We start from the raw sequence: 19,744 nt of genomic DNA on the forward strand, positions 1-19,744 counted from the left end.
AACATACTCTTTTCAAGAACATACCAATACCAACAATACTCTCTGCTGTGACTGTCAATGTTAGTGTCAATAATTCCCCATTTCCCAGTCAGAGCAGGGGATTCGACAGGTCAAAAAATGGTTTTTCGTTCTCCAATCACATATGAATAATGGGCTTTTATAAAAGAATGTATAGTGGAAACTACTGTATTTATAAATACTATAGAACAAGTCTAATGGAAATTGTTTTGTTACAGTCTCCTGCTAATTGGCTCCCAGTAATTAGCAGAAACAAGAACACTTCCCTGGAAGGAATGTCTTTTCAAGTTAATTGTCGGAAAAAGGCTTCTCTGCACCTTATAATGTAGATAGGTTATTCGGCCCATTCACTTTCTGTTTCTTTTATAATTACAGTACAGTAGCTTACTACAGACTAGCACCGTGCAGAAAGAAACCTTTACTGGTAAACAAATGCCCCTGCCTTTATTATATCCCAGTTAAGTTTTGTCAGGTGTTTTTGTAAGTCTTTCCATAATTAGCTTAGCTTTTTTAGCTTTTTAGAAAACATTCAAGCAGAAGAAAAAAAAAATAATACAAGCAAAGCAGATGGCAAATTAAGATTTAATATGTGAAGCAGATATTTATTAGCATGGATTCCTCAAACAAATTTGTATTAACTAGATCTGTATGTGCTTCTCAGAGAAATTGGCAGTCATATGACACAAGAGAAAGTTTCTGATGAGTTTTGTAAATCCTTGTGTCCACTGGGTTGAAGATGATACACGTTGTTCATTTTTGTATACTTTGTATACGGAGAATTGTTTTGGCAAAGTGGTGACTGAAGTAATAGCACTGTACTATAGTGAACCTCTAGTGGCAAAAATAAATATTTTGCAATATGCTCCTGGTTAGTTGGTTCTACCCCTAATGCTAGCCATAGGCATTGGAATATCCAATTCAGGCAGTTGGAAGGGCGACGAACAATCAACTAGTTTGCATTACTTTGATAACATATGCCAACCAGCAAGCATTTTGGTGCATACATAAATGATTGGATCCGCCAACCAACAAGCTTGGTTTACCTGCATTTGTTTCCATGGGGCAATGATCAGCAGAACAAATATATTTCATTTCAAGGGCCTAAGATTAGTATCAACTCTTTACTAGTGAAACCTCAAGAGCAGCCTACACAGTTACTGTATATACCCTAGGGGAAAAAAAAGGCTTAAAAGGAGAATCATTCTTTTCTTGACTTTTAAGCACTTTTCTGAAAGAGTTGCTTTATTAAAAATGTATATCTGACATATTAGATAATTCAGTTCAGACAACAGCTGTTTTACCAAAGGTCAGATGGTTGGAGTTGTCTGATGGAGCTTAGAGACATGACGGTCACTAGTCTAGAAGGAATTGGCTAAGCTAGACAACTAGAGGCCTTTGTATTAAAATATCTATGGGATATAAAAAATTATTTTAAAAAAGTATTAATGAGTCAAATTTTTCCATACACGTAATATTATATCAGCTTAATTTTTAAATCTCCATCTACTTCATGCCAAAAGTCAAGGATGACCAACACAATCTCTCTATGTAGATTCAGAGCTGTAGGACCTAATATTTGGACATGTATAGGTGGCAAACCATTGACTTTTAGCCATGATATTTTAAATTTGGTGTCCTTTTGTGTGTGTGTGTGTGTGATAAAAATGGACATAGCACAATTAACATCTGAATGTAGTGGAATAATGCATTATGGTATTTGTTTTCTGTGGTTTAAAGAAGATGTCCAGTGGTAATAAACCTGTATAAAGTGTCTGAATCGAGTAGGGTTCAGGCTCGGCCCAGCTCGCCTCCTGTGTGTGATATTTTGCCCACAGCAGGTCAGCTGATCCAAACACACCTCCTCCATTCATCTGTATGAAAGAGACGGAGACACAGCGTTTGGGTGCTGGGTACGAAACATGCTCTAACAGAGCAGAGCCAGGGCCCCATAAGGGAGAACACAGAGGGTCCCATCGGTCGGACCCACTGCGATCAGACAATTATAGGGGATACATTTATTACCACTGGACATCTTCTTTAATCTATAAAAGTCACATACTAAGTAAAAAAATGAAGAAAAACATCCATTTTGGCAAACACAGAGGAAATATAATAGGTGTCTAATGACTTTATTTTAGGAAATCTGTGAGCCCGACGTGAACACATAGATAAAAAAAAAAATATGAGTACATGACAAAATTCTGCTTGGTCATCCATAAATATTATAAATGCTCTGGCCAATATGATTTCACTTTCAACTTTTGACTTATGTTTTGAACACATCATTTTCATATTTTCTAATTTAAATGGAAATGAATAGTATTGTTTTACACAGTAAGCAAGCCCTGTTGGCTGTTTTTAAAGAATACCCATCTGATGTGCCATACTGAAATGGTGCAATGCAGGAAAAATGTTACAAGTATTCACTAAAACAAACATATTAGGAGAACTAACGCTATAGATGTTACAGTACATAACAGGCAAAAAGATGCAATATAATATATTAATTCTTATTTTTCATTAGCTTACAGGTCTGTACTTGTTCATGTTTCCTCAGGTCCCTGGTTACAGACAGGAGCGTGTAGAGAAAGGTTTGAAGCTATTTGCCCAGATGATCAACAACAAAGTATTCTTACTGTCATTCATTCGGACCCTTGAGTCTCAGCGCAGCTTTTCCATGCGTGATAGAGGCAATGTGGCTTCCCTCATTATGACAGTGTTGCAGAGCAAATTAGAATATGCCACGGATGTGCTGAAACAACTGCTCTCTGATCTTATAGATAAAAACTTGGAAAGCAAGAATCATCCTAAATTATTGCTGAGAAGGTGAGTCTAAAAAGTATATAATTTAAAGAAAATACTCCTTGTGAAAAAGTATGTACTTCCTATTGCATGATTCTGCGTTCAGTGCCATTAAAGGTAACCTGTCACATTGAAAATGCAGTCCAGTCTGCAGGTATCATGCTATAGAGCCGGAGGAGCTGACCACTTTGATATATAGTTGGGTGGTGAAGGTTCTAGGGTAACTTGTCATTTATTCATGGAAACCTCTCACTTTGGGAGTATTCATGTGGATGGTGATTGACAGCTATATGTGTATGTGTTCATGTAGATAGAGCTGTCAATCACTGAGTAGGACCGCCCACCTGACTACTAAACTCAGAAGGAGATTTACATGTATAAATGACAAGTTATTCTGGAATCTTTCCCACAAAGCTATATACCAATCCGCTCAGCTCCTCCTACTATATAAAATTATCCCTGCAGATTACACTACATTTTCTATGTTACAGGTTCCCTTTAGCAGGAAGTATACAGTTTCCTATATCATTGGATACCCACTTGTTTTTTTTTTTTTTTTTTTTTTTATCCTTGCAGAACACTGTGGTAAATCTGATTTATTGTTTGATGCCTAGTACAGGGCTTTTATGTGTCCTTCCATTCAAAAAAAACTATGGGGCTGCTGGATGGAGACGGCTGCAAGCTTGGAAGTGAAGCATGCTACTGCACATTTCTCCCTGCTCATTCTCCTGATTTGTAGGAGTCTCAGCACTGAGGCCCTGGTCAGTCAGAACATTTGACATGTCTCTTTGAAATTTCAAAAGTTTTTTGAAATGACAGGGAGTATTTAAGGAGTATTCCTTCATGTACATTTCTAGCATGTCCATTGGATATGCAATAAATCTCCAAAAAAGGAAGGTTCTATCTCTAGCTCTAGAATTTGTACCAAACTCAAGATCAAGGGCCCCCAGTCCCCTCTGGCCTGCTTGTGGCCACTGGCAGCAGTTGGATAGCCAAAACTTCTAGAGAGGTTAAAGGGGTACTCTGGTGGAAAACATTTTTTTTTTTTAAATCAACTGGTGCCAGAAAGTTAAACATATTTGTAAGTTACTTCTATTAAAACATCTTTATCCTTCCAGTACTTTTTAACAGCTGTATGCTACAGAGGAAATGTTTTGCTTTTTGAATTTCTTTTTTGTCTTGTCCACAGTGCTCTCTGCTGACACCTGATGCCCGTATCAGGAACTGTCCAGAGCAGGAGAAAATCCTCATAGCAAACCTATGCTACTCTTGACAGTTCCTGACACGGACAGAGGTGTCAGCAGAGAGCACTGTGGACAAGACAAAGAAGATATTCAAAAAGCAAAGAATTTCCTCTGTAGCATACAGCTGCTAATAAGTACAGGAAGGATAAAGATTTTTTAATAGAAGTAATATACAAATCTGTTTAACTTTCTGGCACCAGTTCATTAAAAAAAAAAGTTGTCCACTGGAGTACCCCTTCCCATCCTGGGTCCTTTCCCATTCTATATGTGGGGCCATGGCGTGGACCCACGTCATAGCGGATCGGGTCCGGCACCTAGCAACGGCCGGGACCCATGGCTAATAGCCACGCAATATTAACCCTTTAGACGCGGCGTTCAAAGTTCATCGCTACATCTAAAGTGAAAGCTAATAAGTGCCGGTTAGCTCAGTGGACTGTTCGGGACCACCACGGTGAAATCGCGGCATCCCGAACTGCTGGAGGACATGAGGAGGGTGCCTGCCTTGCTCCTCCGTGTCCGATTGCCGAATGAATGCTCTGTGCCTGAGATCCAGGCATGAGCAGTCAAGTGGCAGAAACACTGATCAATGCTATGTTATGGCATAGCATTGAACAGTATGAGAGATCAATGTACTGCATTTTATAGTCCCCTATGTGGGCTATAACATTGCAAAAAAAAGTGAAAAAAAAGTTAATAAAGATCATTTAACCCCTTCCCTAATAAAAGTAAGAATCACCCATTTTCCCATTTAAAAAAAAAAAACTGTGTAAATAAAAATAAACATATGTGGTGTTGCCGCGTGCGTAAATGTCCGAATTGTAAAAATATATTGTTAATTAAATAAATGACCAGGTGGGTTTAACAATTTAAGATTAATGATTAACTATTAAAAAAATATCAACCTTAGGCCGAACACTGGGCATAACACATTGATCCAGATTTATCAATCTGCCTAAAACCAAAACTGTCTGTCTTTGCCCATAACAACCAATCACAGCTCAGCTTTTATTTTACCAGAGCTCAAAAAGATATGAAAGCTGAGCTGCTATGCTTATGAGCAAAACCAGACCATTTTAGTTTCAGGTAGATTGATAAATTTGGGCCATTGTATCAGTTTTGTTCTTTAAACTGAATCAGCAGAACACAATGTTGTCATTAAAATAGCACTTTACGATTAGTGATTATGTTTTTCAAGACATATACATGTGTACTCTTTTTTTTATCTTGCTTGTGTCCCCATAGTCATTATATGTGGTGTGATGAGCTGCTTTGCAAATTCCTTACCCAGAAAGCCTGCGGAGTGCTAATGGCCTTTTTGAATCTCCGTTCTACACCGGAAGCGGTGCTCCTCCCTAAGGAGAAGACTTACCCCTTTATATACAGGGCTCAAGTCCTGCAGGAAATCATGGGAACGGAGTTACTGCACTTCTTCCACAGCAGGAACGCAGTTCCCATTAGCAGGAGTCCTGCAGGACCAGCCCTTAAAGGGGTACTCTGCCCCTTGACATCTTATCCCGGTGGTCCCGCCGCTGGGGACCCCAGTGATCTTGGCTGAGGCACCCCAGACATTCGCTCCGTGCCGAATGAATGGCGAAGGGGGGCAGAGGCTTGTGACTTCACGGCCATGCCCCCTCAATGCAAGTCTATAGGAATGGGAGTGACGGCCGTCATGCCCCCTCCTATAGACTTGCATTGAGGGGCTGTGGCCACGACGTCACGAGCCTCCGGCGCTGCACCCAATGCTCTAAACGAATGTTGGGTGCAGCAGGGGAATGCAGTGGTCCCCAGCGGCGGGACCACTGCAATCAGACATCTTATCCCCTGTCCTTTGGCTAGAGGATAAGATGTCTAGGGGCGGAGTAGCCCTTTAAGTGGAAATCTTTGGTGAGTTCCCACACTATTTTTCCCAGGATTTGATATATATATATATATATATATATATATATATATATATATATATATATTTATATATATATATATATATATATATATAGCATAAAGAATTTACACTTTCTTTGCTATTTTTCCATTTTTATATAAAATTAACATATCACTGACATGTGAAATGTAATTATTAATATTTCAGTATATCTCTTCTAATAGGTTTAACATTAACATCTAAAACTATTCTTTATGTGAGACCACATATCACCAGTTAGTGTTAGTATTAAGTATAGTTAGTGTAAGACAAATTGTCAAGCATAATTATAGTGGAATTACGGTCTCATAAAACTTTTATTGCTAAAAGCATTAAAGGCAGGCACAGTATAACAGAATAAATATGTCGCTGTGTTATATGTTAGGAGTCTTTGTGTTAAATCACTCAGTCACCTGCAGGATGGCATTAATATGCACAGTGGGATATATTTGGGTAGAAATTTACTTAGGATTTCAGACCTTTGCAGTAGCCTAATAAACCCAAATAACGTAAGGGAAAAACTAAAGGAGAAAGTTCCGGCATAGGAACGTTTTCCCTTATTTAAAAGACCATCTCCAAATGGACAATATTTAAAGAGAACCAATTAGGTCTTTAAAGCCATACACACTGGCCATTGGTCAGAACAACAGAATCCTCATGCTGCCCTTCTCAACTTTCTGCATTACCACAAAGAGCTGAAAAGTGAGTCTAATTGTTGTTCCTGTTTTCCAATTGCGGGATAGGGATGTTGCTATTTCTACTGAGCTGTGCCCTCTGCCACCCAGACCGGCATGATTGACAACTGAGTATTGATTGAAGCCCTGCATTCAGGATGTCAATCATACCTGACTATACCTGATTGACAGCAGGGGGAGCAGCGGGAGTGACTAGAAGCTGTTGCATTTCTTTCCCTGTGACTAGGAAACAGTCATGGCTGGTGATGAAAAAACGTACTTCTTCATCTATCTGTTGTATCTCAGAGAGCTGAGCAGAACAGCCTGACATGTCAGGTCCTGGGGGAAATATTGTTTATAGAGTTAGCTATAAATAATTATTTTACAGTGTTAAACAGGTACTCCGCTGCTAGACATCTTATGGCTGGGGTTCCGTTCTAAACAAACGCCAGGTTCCTGCGGCAGTGGCTGTGATGTCATGGCCACGCTCCTTGTGACGTCACTCCACCCTCCCTCCATTCATGTCTATGGGAGTGGGTGTGTCGATAGACACGCCCCCTCCTATAGACATGAATGGAGGGGGCATGGCGTGACGTCATGAGGGGCGTGGCCGTAACATCATGATCATGGCCTCCGAGCGTTCTGAACAAAATGTTCAGAGAGCTGGAGCTCCGAAGTACCCCATTGAAAAAAATATAAATACCCTCAGCTGTTTCCTGACCCCTTTCCTTATATATTCATGCCTATTGTACTTTTTTCTTATCCTATGTACTGAAACCCACTTGGCATTTCAAAATAATAATAATAATTCATTATCATCACCATAAATGCACAAGACGCTTCATATATTTAAAAAAAATCTTCATTTAAAAAAAATGTATATAAGCAGCAGATTGTCATCCCCAGTCACACTATATTCTGAAAATAGAAACTATACATCTTTATCAAAAAAAAAATATTACATGTTATCCAGCATAAAGACTGTAATTCCTATCCAGTTCAATGTATGATAACGTACAGGGTAATGTACAATAATATTATGTATGGTGGTAATACGTGGTATTACAGCTTTGGTTTGCTTTATATATTTATGTCATATTTTGACACACTGTAGGAGTAGTGGCTGGGTATTCTAGTCCTCTATTATCCCACCACAAAATGTTAGGGGATACTTTTTAGGATCAAGAATCAGATAAATGTGTTTATGGACAGCAAGAGAGACAATGACATCTAGTGTTAGAAAGTAGTACTACATTCTTACAAATACTGAATCATAATAATAGAAAAAAGGGGAATAAATGAGTTACTGTATATTAAAAAAAATTCAAATACTAACATATTGATTTAAAGTTCAGAAATAATTCATACTGATATTAAATGTATACTCAAAATTCTTAGTTTTTTCATGACAATAATTTGGAGAAGAGTAAATATGACTAAAGGCTTTTCACACAAAGTTACATCCTTCTGTTCACATCTGAGAAGCAGAATTCTAAAGTTCTGTGCATGTAGGGCACATTCTCTAAACTAAAAAGGATAAACATTCACTTGGGGAAATAAATATGATGTTTTCACATATAAAAACAGGTTAAAAAAAACTACAAAATGACTGTGGGCTTCATTTTTGATAAATAAATTAAAAGATTCTGCCACTATAACTGCATTTTCCCAATGAACCCGACAGGTTCATTGGTACACGTTGCGTTTAGATTGAAATGTTGAATTTCTGATTTATTTCTGATTTGTTGCATCCCCACCAAAATTCATGTGCCGTGCGCACTTTCCTTCATTTCCTTCTGCCTGGTTTCCATGATGACACAATAGTGCATTTATGTGTTTAAAGTGGAACCATTTACTTTACATATGAATAGTTTCTCACTTTTTTAGCTCCCTCCCATGTCTTAAACAGTATTTGTATATTTTCCTTGATTTATATAGAACCGTTATCATGATAAACCATAGTAATCCTTTGAATCTGTGCAATAGCGTGAATGAGGATTTTGTAAAATTTTCCCTTTCATGTTTGCAAAACTTCATCAATCTTTGAAAAATTTTCCAAGATAAAAAAATACTGGCAAGTATGTATTCAAACATCTAGAAAGTGTGGTTTTTGTTTAAATATTTTTGTTAAATACACAGGGTAAAACCCCAAGCATAGCATTGTCTTACCTATGAAATGTTCTTGTGGTTCATTCTCCCAGTATTCTTACAGAGAGTGCGCTGTCCTTTGTGCTGAGCCAAGATGTGGAAGATATATGAATGACCGCACATAGAGGATGTTCATTCTGTTGTTTTTTTTTTTTTTTTAACGTTAAAATGTTTACATATATATGTAACAATTGTTTTTGTAATAGTTGAACATTCTGTCTTCATGACATATCAACACTCACACTTCATGAATACTTCTCTGTAGCCCACTATACCCTTGTTTTTATTTGTTTAATTTTGTTTGGCCTTTTTATGTGTAGATCTCGTGTTAGTTGATTTCTTACGGTTCTGTCACAAATATTGACTTCTGTTTCTGCCCATTTCTTTATCATGTGTTTTGTAGTACATTTTCTGACTTCAAGCTATGTTGGCCAGAGTTTTTATCCTAATGCTGGCGATCACAGGGACGGAGCAGTGTGATGTTATGGCTCCACCCCATGTGACATCACGCTCCGCCCCTTCAATGCAAGCCTATGGGAGGGGGCGTGACAGCTACGTCCCCGTGATCGCCAGTAATGAGACCCGGAGCGAACATGCTCCGGGGACTGATTGCAACAGGGTTCTGCGTGCAAGATCACGGGGGTCCCCAGCGGCGGGACCCCCGCCATCAGGCATCTTATCCCCTATGCTTTGGATAGGGGATAAGATGTCTTAGCGCCTGAGTACACCTTTAAAGGGGTACTCTGGTGAAATATATATATTTTTTTAAATCAACTGGTGCCAGAATGTTAAACAGATTTGTAAATGATTTCTGTATAAAAAGTATCATTTTAAACAAGAAACCAGTGTGTTAGAAGCACTAAGGTCAATATTCAACTTTCTGTGCAGGGAGTTGAACAAGGATGAGAAGATATCCATAACACATTATAGTGCATTGTGTTACTTATCCTTCTCTATATATTTTTTACGTTGTATTGTGCTGTTAATAATATTTAATATTTTTTTTTCTTTATTTTAGAACAGAGTCAGTTGCAGAGAAGATGTTGACTAACTGGTTTACATTCCTATTATACAAGTTCCTTAAGGTAAGGATTTTCATTGATGTAATAATATTTGACCTCAATTATTTTTCCATTAGAAACATCGTGAAATACTGAGGGAGAATTATCAGTGTCTTAAGATGTATAAATTTATAGTCAGTGCAAATGGTATAAATGTTGATACATTTATTATAATAAATATTCAAGAAGAAAAGGCAAACATCGGCGACTCACCGGTTCAGCTGAATGTATTCTTCTTTATTGAAGAATACTCACATCCACATATTAGAAGGAAGAGGGTAGTGGGGGGACAGTGATGAGCGACCGAGCTCCGTTTCGCACGACTGGCGTGCTTCCTCCGGCCATGGCCGGAGGAGGCACACCAGTCGTGCGAAACGGAGCTTGGTCGCTCATCACTGTCCCCCCACTACCCTCTTCCTTCTAATATGTATATGTGAGTATACTTCAATAAAGAAGAATACATTCAGCTGAACCGGTGAGTCGCCGATGTTTGCCTTTTCTTCTTGAATATTTCTGAACATTGCTACCTACATCAGAGCACCACTATCAGCGTATCCAGCTACATCTAGATCCAGCACATATTCCTGTACTTCCATCGCTTTATGCAGTGTCGTGTTACTCTCTTTCGTGAACTGAAATTTATTATAATGACGCAAGTGGCAAGATACATTTAGTGCAACTCGCTTTTCTCTTATTGTGCCAACTCCTGGCAGGTGTACATATTTTCGAATGTCTTAGAGACATATGAAAAGTTTTGATCTGTCAGGGTATGATCATTCAGATTCTGAACAATCACAAAAATGTGAAAATGAATGAAAAAGATACATTTTTAATTTTAGCTCCCAAGACCTCCATATGTCCTCTACAAGCAAATTATTCAGGCTGAATCAACTCTTTTATCCAATACACTTCCCAAATAATGCCCGGGCACAAATGTATTTTTTAATTTCATGGAATATGAAGAAGAAATCATATTTCATGTAAAATGTTTACAGCCATTTTAGTCATTTGGGACATTGATTTCCATTTATCCATCCTGCAGAAAACAATATTTAGAGGAGGCTATGGTCATTGAATGGTATACTTCGAAATGAGTCAGAATTCTAACCATTGCCCCTGCTGTGGTCATTTTTCAGTACATTCAGCTGGAGGATGATCTCATACAGCTTGTACTCTGAATGCATAGGAAAATGTCACTGTCTTATCCTTCTATTCTTGCTGAGTTGTTGATGTTTTAGCAAATGAAGGCAATACTGAATCATGTGAATGCACGTTGTTTATTTACATCATCCTACAAGTGCAGAACATGTGATAATTTCATGCAGCCCACTTCACACCGCTGTGCTTAAAGCCAAGACAGTATTAGTCCCCCAGCACCTGCAATGCCAGTGTATCATATCTGTCAGAGAGGCTCTCCATGCCATTAGCTGCAAGCAGGGTATCAGCAAACAACTCAGATCTCACACAAGCTGGAATATGTATCTTAAACAAGTTTACTGAGTCCCACTGTGCCCGGGCATTTTTACAGCTTTCATGCCTATGTAAACAGAGTACAACATATAATCATCATGTAATTCGTGTCAGCACCCTGTTATTATCAGGTGATAACCAGGCCACATTTCCATACAGATCTGGGCAGATTATCCTGCTAAAAATCGACCATTCTAATAGCAGACAGTTTGCATACAGAATATTTCAAAACAGCTGTCTGTAAATGTAGATGTCTGTAGACATGGAGCTTGACGTAGGAGCTATTTATAATGTTGATATAAAAATGAAATTGTTTCTGTTTATGGATGTTAGCGGTTTTCTCCAATTTTCATTAGTCGAGCTTTACAACCTGTATCTATTCAGCTGTTGGAAACCTGCAACCTACAGCATTCCCGGACAGGTTGCAGTAACTATATTAGGACATTGACTGAACATAAATTGTTGTCTTTTAGGAATGTGCAGGGGAGCCCCTGTTTTCTCTCTTCTGTGCCATAAAGCAACAAATGGAAAAAGGTCCCATTGATTCTATCACAGGAGAAGCACGCTATTCATTGAGCGAAGACAAGCTTATCAGACAACAGATTGACTACAAGACACTGGTAATACAACTTTTATTTCACTATTTGTTCATTTATAGAGGTTACTGTCAGCAAGATTTAAAGGGAAACAGAGACACCAAACAGTTGAGTTTGCCGAGGGAAGCTAAAGAAACATAACATTGCAAGCATTGCAATTGTGTGTTTCGGCCAATTCAGATGTTTTACATGGATAACTCTCTGTTATGGCTAATAGAAGAGGTCTCAAGTGCAGAACCCACCTCTATGACATCCATATGTCCTAATGTGTATATTATAGTGTGTATTTCTAAATACAGTATAATATTTGTATATTATATTGTGTATTTGTAAATACAGTGATTATAATATTGGCTATGTCTATCTTAAAAGGTTTTCTATTTTGGATGATTCCTGCTTGTTTGGTCCCTTGATAATAGGCTGATTAGGTCCCTTGACAATGCTCTTGGAAACCACAGAAATCAGCTATAATCTATGGGGAAACCTGTCCGTAAATGTTACGTTTCCTGCAGTGCCACCTCAGGAGATATGATGCACTACTTCTTCTCCAGAGCAAGGGAAGCCCATTTTAAAGGGGTACTCCGCTGCTCAGCGTTTGGAACAAAATGTTCCGAATGCTTAGAGCCAGTACCGGGAGCTCGTGACATCATAGCCCCGCCCCTCATGATGTCATGATCCGCCCCCTCAATGCAAGTCTATGGGAGGGGGTGTGACAGCCATCACGCCCTCTCCCATAGACTTGCATTGAGGGGGCGGGGTGTAACATCATAATGGGTGGGGCTATGACATCACGAGCTCCCAACACCGGCTCTTAGAATTTGGAACATTTTGCTCCAAACGTTGAGCAGCGGAGTACCACTTTAACTGCTCTTCACGCTGTGTAATGGACCTCCTTCACAGTATTCCATAATAGGGTGTATTAATATTGTTGTTCTAAAATAGAAAACCTATTTACAATCTGCTAGTCACAAACAACTTAAAAAGAGGAAACACCCACACACCCATTTAATTGTAATACTGACGAAATGGAGATATGATTCTTTAGTTAAGTGTTATTTATTGATCTAAGTTATTCCTTATTTCATGTAATTTTATTTTAGACCTTCTAAAGAACAGTTTATTCTAGACAAGCATCTCCATGAGACCTATTCCAATTTTATGGGAGTCTATGCCAACAAAGTATTTGTCTTTGCTGTGACTAGCAATCCTGTCCCCATTCTTTGGACCCACAGCTCATAGAGCCACCAAATATTATCACTCTGAGGTGTTGTTTTAGTTATGTCTGCTTCTCGTTAGCTGCATTGCATACTAGGTAGCAACAGGGATAAAAAAAATGAAAAATAAATGAGTTGACAATAAAGATATATACAGTACAACATTGTTGTTATTTACAGGTTTAGTCAGTTGTTTTGGTTGTCTTGAACACAATGCTATGGGATAATGCAGTTCAGTGGTTGCCTCCTCTATGGGATATTACAGCCATACAAAGTTGCACCCTTTTAGAGACATCTGGGATATATAGGTAATTTTACGGCAGTGTATGCTGATATTTCTTCCATGAAAGTAGTAAGCCTCTTAGAGCACCACATCACAGCACCAGAGTACATCAGCAAAGACTAGAAAATATGTTGATAAAAGATTGATGCATTAATACCTTCCAGAAGCACTTCTGGCTTAATGTAAAGTTCATAATTCCAACTGGTTTTGAAAATACAAAGAAATGTACGTGCTCCTATGAACAGTAATACTCATATAATGTTAATATACTGAACATACTGTGACCCAAAGTAAAGAGCACTTTAGTCTTGTACTGACTTTTAATTGTATAACCAAATCTTTTAAGTAGGATTACTTCGTAAGAACATGTACAATTTAGAAATGAGTGCCACTTGAATAAATAATACCTTTGATAAATGTATATTTCTTTCCTGAAACATTGCCAGGAATAATACAGGTTGTTTTCTCTTCATGAATAATCTGGCAAACTTTTGTGCAGAAGTTTGTTGAGGTGAAATCAGACAGTAACTCACCAGTCTGCCGCCTGCCATGCATCTCAATTGCAGAAAACATTTCAAATGTTTTTTTTTTGTCATATTCAGAAGTTTTTCTGTACCGTATTCTGCACAGAGTACATCACAGGTCTGAGTAACTAATTGAAATCCCACCAGGCTCTTTAAATGAATAGGTCAAATTACAGAGAGCCGGCTGTGTCTGACGTGATGAATAGGATGTTCTCCTGTAGATGATAGATACCCACCTACAATGGAAATGAATGAAAGAGAAAACACATGAAGCCTGAGGGAGAAAATACCAGAGCTATCAGGCCAGAAAACAGACTATCTTTTAAATATTAACATGTCTTTTGCAACTGGTATTTAAATAAATCAGAAAGTAGTTGGAATGGACAAGTTCCTCGAAGCGAGGTTTCTTCACAAATATCATTCTCAAAAACCAGTATACCATAAAGAAGCTTTTCAGATACAAAGTCTTGTAAATTGAATCCTGTTCTAGCATAAATATGTACTATATATTGGAAATATTGTATCTATCTATCTATCCAATATGGACATAGGTATTGGGGCACCTCCGCATTACACATACAGGATCTTGAGACACCCCATTGTAAATCTGTATAGAATTGCCCCCCTCCCCTTGCCATTTTAACAACTTCAAGTTAAGTTCTTCCACCAAAAACTCTAACCATGCCTATGGGAGCCTTGCTTTGTGCAGTGGGGTATAGTCATGCTGGAATAGAAAAGTGCCTACCTTAAACTGTTCCAATTAAGATTAAAGCATACAATTGTCTGGTATGGTGTAAATTATAAAGGGATGTAAAGCTTGCGTGCAGGTGCTTCTAGAGCACCTTTTTTTGTGTAGGTTTTAATGTCATGTCAAATGTCATGAGGTTTGGAGGTCTGCAGTCAGTAAAATGTTAATTATTTGTAAAAACTTTTTGCATCAGGATTCGGCAACCTAGCTGTGTAACTGTACTTGGTCTTCATTTTAGGACTAGGTTGGTTTTGTTCCTAAATGTTGTCAGTTTTTAATATTTAAATTCACAAATAATCATGGGGAAAAATGTCATGAACTGACTTATTGCAGTAAAGGCATATTACAGTACCACACTGGAATTTAGTGAGAGAGCAATTAATCTGTGCACAGTTCATTTTATATGGATATGTAGCACAGCTGAGATCTTATCACAATATACAGTTGAATAAGATGAATTACAAACAATGCTTAGTAAGTTCAGGTATGGAAATAAACTTTACTTACATTTTACAGTCTTTTTTGAAGGAGTATCTCTTATAGTTGTATTTGGAAGGGATATCTCTTTGTTCGACTGGTGCAACCATTAACTACACATGAGAGGGGTTTATGTTATACAACATTTTTACTGCATGTGGCTACCTCAGTGAAATTGTACCTGCATCCTTAGTTTCCAACACAGAGCGCCTGAAGAAATCACCTATTAGATGGGCAGTTTGCTTTAGATTAGGGGACGTCTTGTTGAGACCACTTCTTTTAGATTCCAGTTGCATTTGAATAAACATTAATTTACTTTTATTTATTTATTTTTTGTTTATCATATTTAGGTCCTCAATTGTGTTAATCCTGATAATGTGAACAGTCCTATGATTCCAGTGAAAATCCTCAACTGTGACACAATTACTCAAGTAAAGGAGAAGATTCTGGACACCATTTTTAAGAACCTTCCCTGCTCGCATCGACCTAAAGCAGCAGATATGGACTTAGGTAAATAGATCGATTTTAGGTAATGTACAGTACATAGATGCTGTGTTTGCTGTATATTGGTCATTGTTTATAGTAAGTTTTTACAAGGTAATGATATGTATTCAAATTCTTGTACATATGGTCACTACTCTCATTGAAGTGTAGACAAACATCAGTTGCATATTGTCTTGACAATGGACTGCCCAGTTCATGGCTATGTATCACTGACCAGAAAGAGAGAAGACTATCATTCTTTCTATGCTTTTCATGTCACTTTTTAAATTTCTTAGTTTGCCTAGAAAATATGGATATTTTAGGTAGTCAATGAGAAAAGTGTTCTCACATTCGAGCCCCTAAAGATTAAAAGACATTTTGCCTGCTCATGCAGTTTACAGTATTACACTAGCTCTAATCTCACAATATAAGGCAGGTATCCTATGTGAACACTTGTGTACAAAGCAAAAAACAAGTGAGAGGCATTTCTTGATTTAACATGTGGATAAGAGCCATAACTGGGGTCTCTTTCGGTGGTAGCATCTTATTTAGTATATATTTCCCAGCAGCCTACCATACATTGTATAGCAATATAGTCTTCTGGATGGTCCTTGCAGCCACCGTAAGCATCTTGGCATTGTTCAATTTTAGTTATCATAAAGAATAACCCAGTCTCTAGTGCACCTAAAAGACAAGGGTCCCGTGCTGCCACTACAAAATAGATTTTGTTAAAAACGTACATTTCTAATTTCTTGTTTAATGGAACAATGCCTGTGTATGGCAAACAATAAATGTCTGCTGCCCATTGTATTCTCGCAAAGTAAGTAGCACTGAAATTGCTTGTTATTGGCGCTGTCCTTGGCTTTTATTGAGGATATTCTCTGAATTGGAGCTTCCTGCAATACTTGAGGTAAAGAAATTCAGCAATTCATGTATGCAATGAAAGATACACTATCTTCTGAATGAAATATAAAGAGTTCACAGCTGCTGTCTTCTGAGTTTGCCTTCACCGGCACTTCTGATTGGAAGGAGAGATAAAGATAATGGGATTTTTACTTACCTCTCTCTACAAGGTAGAGCTGAAACAGATTGGATTGGAGAGTGCCTGTCTTTAGTGTTCCTGCTTAAAGGAGCTCAGTGATCTGATGACAATGTATAGGACACACTTTCCTGTTCTTAGACTTGGTGAATATGAATATCTTGTGGAGGTCACCTTTAACTGAGTTCTCTCAGTAGTTTATTGGATCATTCATTAGGAAGAAAGACATTATCAAAAATAGGTGTCTTTTAAGTGTTCTGCTGTAATAATATATTTTTTAATCAAGTCTGAAATACTATGTACCCTTGAAAGTTAACCTAACAGAGTATTTTACCATTTCTACTATACATTTAACTTTTTCTTTAGATCTTTGTCACCTTAAAATAGGAACTACACAATCATTTGCCCATATAATATGGTGTGCATAAGTAATTCTTAGCACAACTAGAATAATATAGTAGTAATATAAACATAATACAAACCCTGAACATGGCTATTAGGACTACCAGACATACTAGTGATGTTTTATTACAATGAGAACTAAAGGAAAAGTTTGGCACCCACCAAATTGTTGGTAGTTTACTTTATTCCATAAAGCAGTAACAAATATAAATAGGACGGCAACAAACCTAGTGAGACAGGAGGCCAGAAGTGTGATTTAGCATAAAATAGTTGTTTCCTTCCTGCTTTTGTTTGTTACTTCTTTATGGAATAAAATTAAGTGAACTATCACTCCACTGAAAAGCATTACCTGAAGTTGGACATATATTGACTTACTGTGTTGTGAAGACACTATTAGGGTGTTACTGGTGCAGTAAGCAGTGGCAGATTTGTTTTATTTTCATATTAACTTTATATGAATCCCACAAATCCAAAATAGGCCATTAACCCCTTAACGACGCAGGACGTATATTTACGTCCTGCGCGGACTACCGCGATATGAAGCAGGATCGCGCCGCGATCCCGCATCATATCTCGTCGGTCCCGGCGCTCATCAACGGCCGGGACCCACGGCTAATACCACACATCGCTGATCGCGGCGATGTGCGGTATTAACCCTTTAGAAGCGGCGGTCAAAGCTGACCGCCGCTTCTAAAGCGAAAGTGACCCGGCTGCTCAGTCGGGCTGTACGGGACCGCCACGGTGAAATTGCGGCGTTCCGAACAGCTGACAGGACATCGGGAGGGCCCTTACCTGCCTCCTTGGTGTCCGATCGGCGAATGACTGCTCCGTGCCTGAGATCCAGGCAGGAGCAGTCAAGCGCCGATAACACTGATCACAGGTGTGTTAATACACGCCTGTGATCTGTGTAAAAGATCAGTGTGTGCAGTGTTATAGGTCCCTATGAGACCTATAACACTGCAAAAAAAATGTAAAAAAAAAAAGGGTTAATAAAGGTCATTTAACCCCTTCCCTAATAAAAGTTTGAATCACCCCCCTTTTCCCATAAAAAAATAAAACAGTGTAAAAAAATAAAATAAATAAACATATGTGGTATCGCCGCGTGCGTAAATGTCCAAACTATAAAAATATATAATTAAATAAACCGTACGGTCAATGGCGTACGCGCAAAAAAAAATTCCAAAGTAAAAAAAAAGCGCATTTTTGGTCACTTTTTATAACCATTAAAAAATTAATAAAAAGTGATCAAAAAGTCCGATCAAAACAAAAATCATACCGATGAAAACTTCAGATCACGCCGTAAAAAATGAGTCCTCATACCGCCCTGTTCGTGGAAAAATAAAAAAGTTATAGGGGTCAGAAGATTACATTTTTAAACGTATACATTTTCCTGCATGTAGTTATGATTTTTTCCAGAAGTGCGACAAAATCAAACCTATATAAGTATGGTATCATTTTAACCGTATGGACCTACAGAATAATGATAAGGTGTAATTTTTACCGAAATATGCACTGCGTAGAAACAGAAGCCTCCAAAAGTTACAAAATGGTGTTTTTTCATCGATTTTGTCGCACAATGATTTTTGTTTCCGTTTTGCCGTGCATTTTTGGGTAAAATGACTAATTTCTCTGCAAAGTAGAATTGGTGATGCAAAAAATAAGCCATAATATGGATTTTTAGGTGGAAAATTGAAAGGGTTATGATTTTTAAAAGGTAAGGAGGAAAAAACGAAAGTGCAAAAATGGAAAAACCCTGAGTCCTTAAGGGGTTAAAGGGGTACTCCGGCCCTAATACATTTTATCTTGCATTCCGGAGTATCATATTGTGACGTCAAGACTCCGCCCCTGCTATGCAAGTCTATGGGAGAGGGAGTGACAGCCGTAATGCCCCCTCCCATAGACTTGCATAGCGGGGGCGGGGGTGACATCACATGGGGCGGAGTCATTACTTCACGATACTCCGGCCCCGTGGTCGGCACCAGGCAGTTTGTGAACTGGCAGTGCGGCGTGCAGCTCAAAGAGGTGGGTGCCAAATGCAAGATTGCGGGGGTCCCCAGCGGCAGGATCCCCGCGGTCAGACATCTTATCCCCTATCCTTTGGATAGGGGATAAGATGTCTTAGGGCCTGAGTACCCCTTTAAAGACAAAAAAAAGGAAAATATAGAAAATGAATAAAGTAAATAAATGTTGAAAGGGAACTGGGATAAGTCTAGCTCGGTAGTCATTGGAAACACCTAATTATTTTCCACCATGCATGACCCCTTTGAATATCATCTCTGCTTGATATATTAGGACACATTTACTATTGCAAATGTGCTAGACGTACAGTATATGTGTTGCGATTTGTTTACTATGTGTTTTAGACACTTGCAAAGAGGGTTGAATACTAGCAGCAGTTTTCACTGCTTTTATTTATTCCCCACTATTTTTCTTTTTCAGAATGGAGGCAAGCAAGTGGAGCTCGAATGATTTTGCAAGATGAAGACATTACCACCAAAATAGAGAATGACTGGAAGAGACTGAATGTTATCGCACACTATCAGGTTGGTTGGTAGCCTCTCACTCCAATGGTGAACGGGTGCCTGTTGCTGTTAATCTTGGTCAGGGATCCTTCATAATATCGATGGAAAGAGCAGTGGCACT

The 19,744-nt window shown here is 38.4% G+C and overlaps 1 protein-coding gene across 5 annotated transcripts in view; it reads left to right on the plus strand.

Moving 5' to 3' along the window:
• Nucleotides 1-19,744, plus strand: part of PLXNA4 (plexin A4) — an 821,522-nt gene that overhangs the window by 728,567 nt on the left and 73,211 nt on the right. For all 5 annotated transcript variants that reach the window (XM_056573183.1, XM_056573186.1, XM_056573184.1 and 2 more), the window contains 5 exons: nucleotides 2,576-2,844; nucleotides 9,823-9,889; nucleotides 11,809-11,955; nucleotides 15,528-15,687; nucleotides 19,541-19,644. In XM_056573183.1, the coding sequence (XP_056429158.1) occupies nucleotides 2,576-2,844; nucleotides 9,823-9,889; nucleotides 11,809-11,955; nucleotides 15,528-15,687; nucleotides 19,541-19,644 (747 nt within the window). The remainder of the gene's footprint in view (nucleotides 1-2,575; nucleotides 2,845-9,822; nucleotides 9,890-11,808; nucleotides 11,956-15,527; nucleotides 15,688-19,540; nucleotides 19,645-19,744) is intronic.

This window comes from Hyla sarda, chromosome 4 (assembly GCF_029499605.1).
Source record: "Hyla sarda isolate aHylSar1 chromosome 4, aHylSar1.hap1, whole genome shotgun sequence".
Lineage (NCBI taxonomy): Eukaryota > Metazoa > Chordata > Amphibia > Anura > Hylidae > Hyla > Hyla sarda.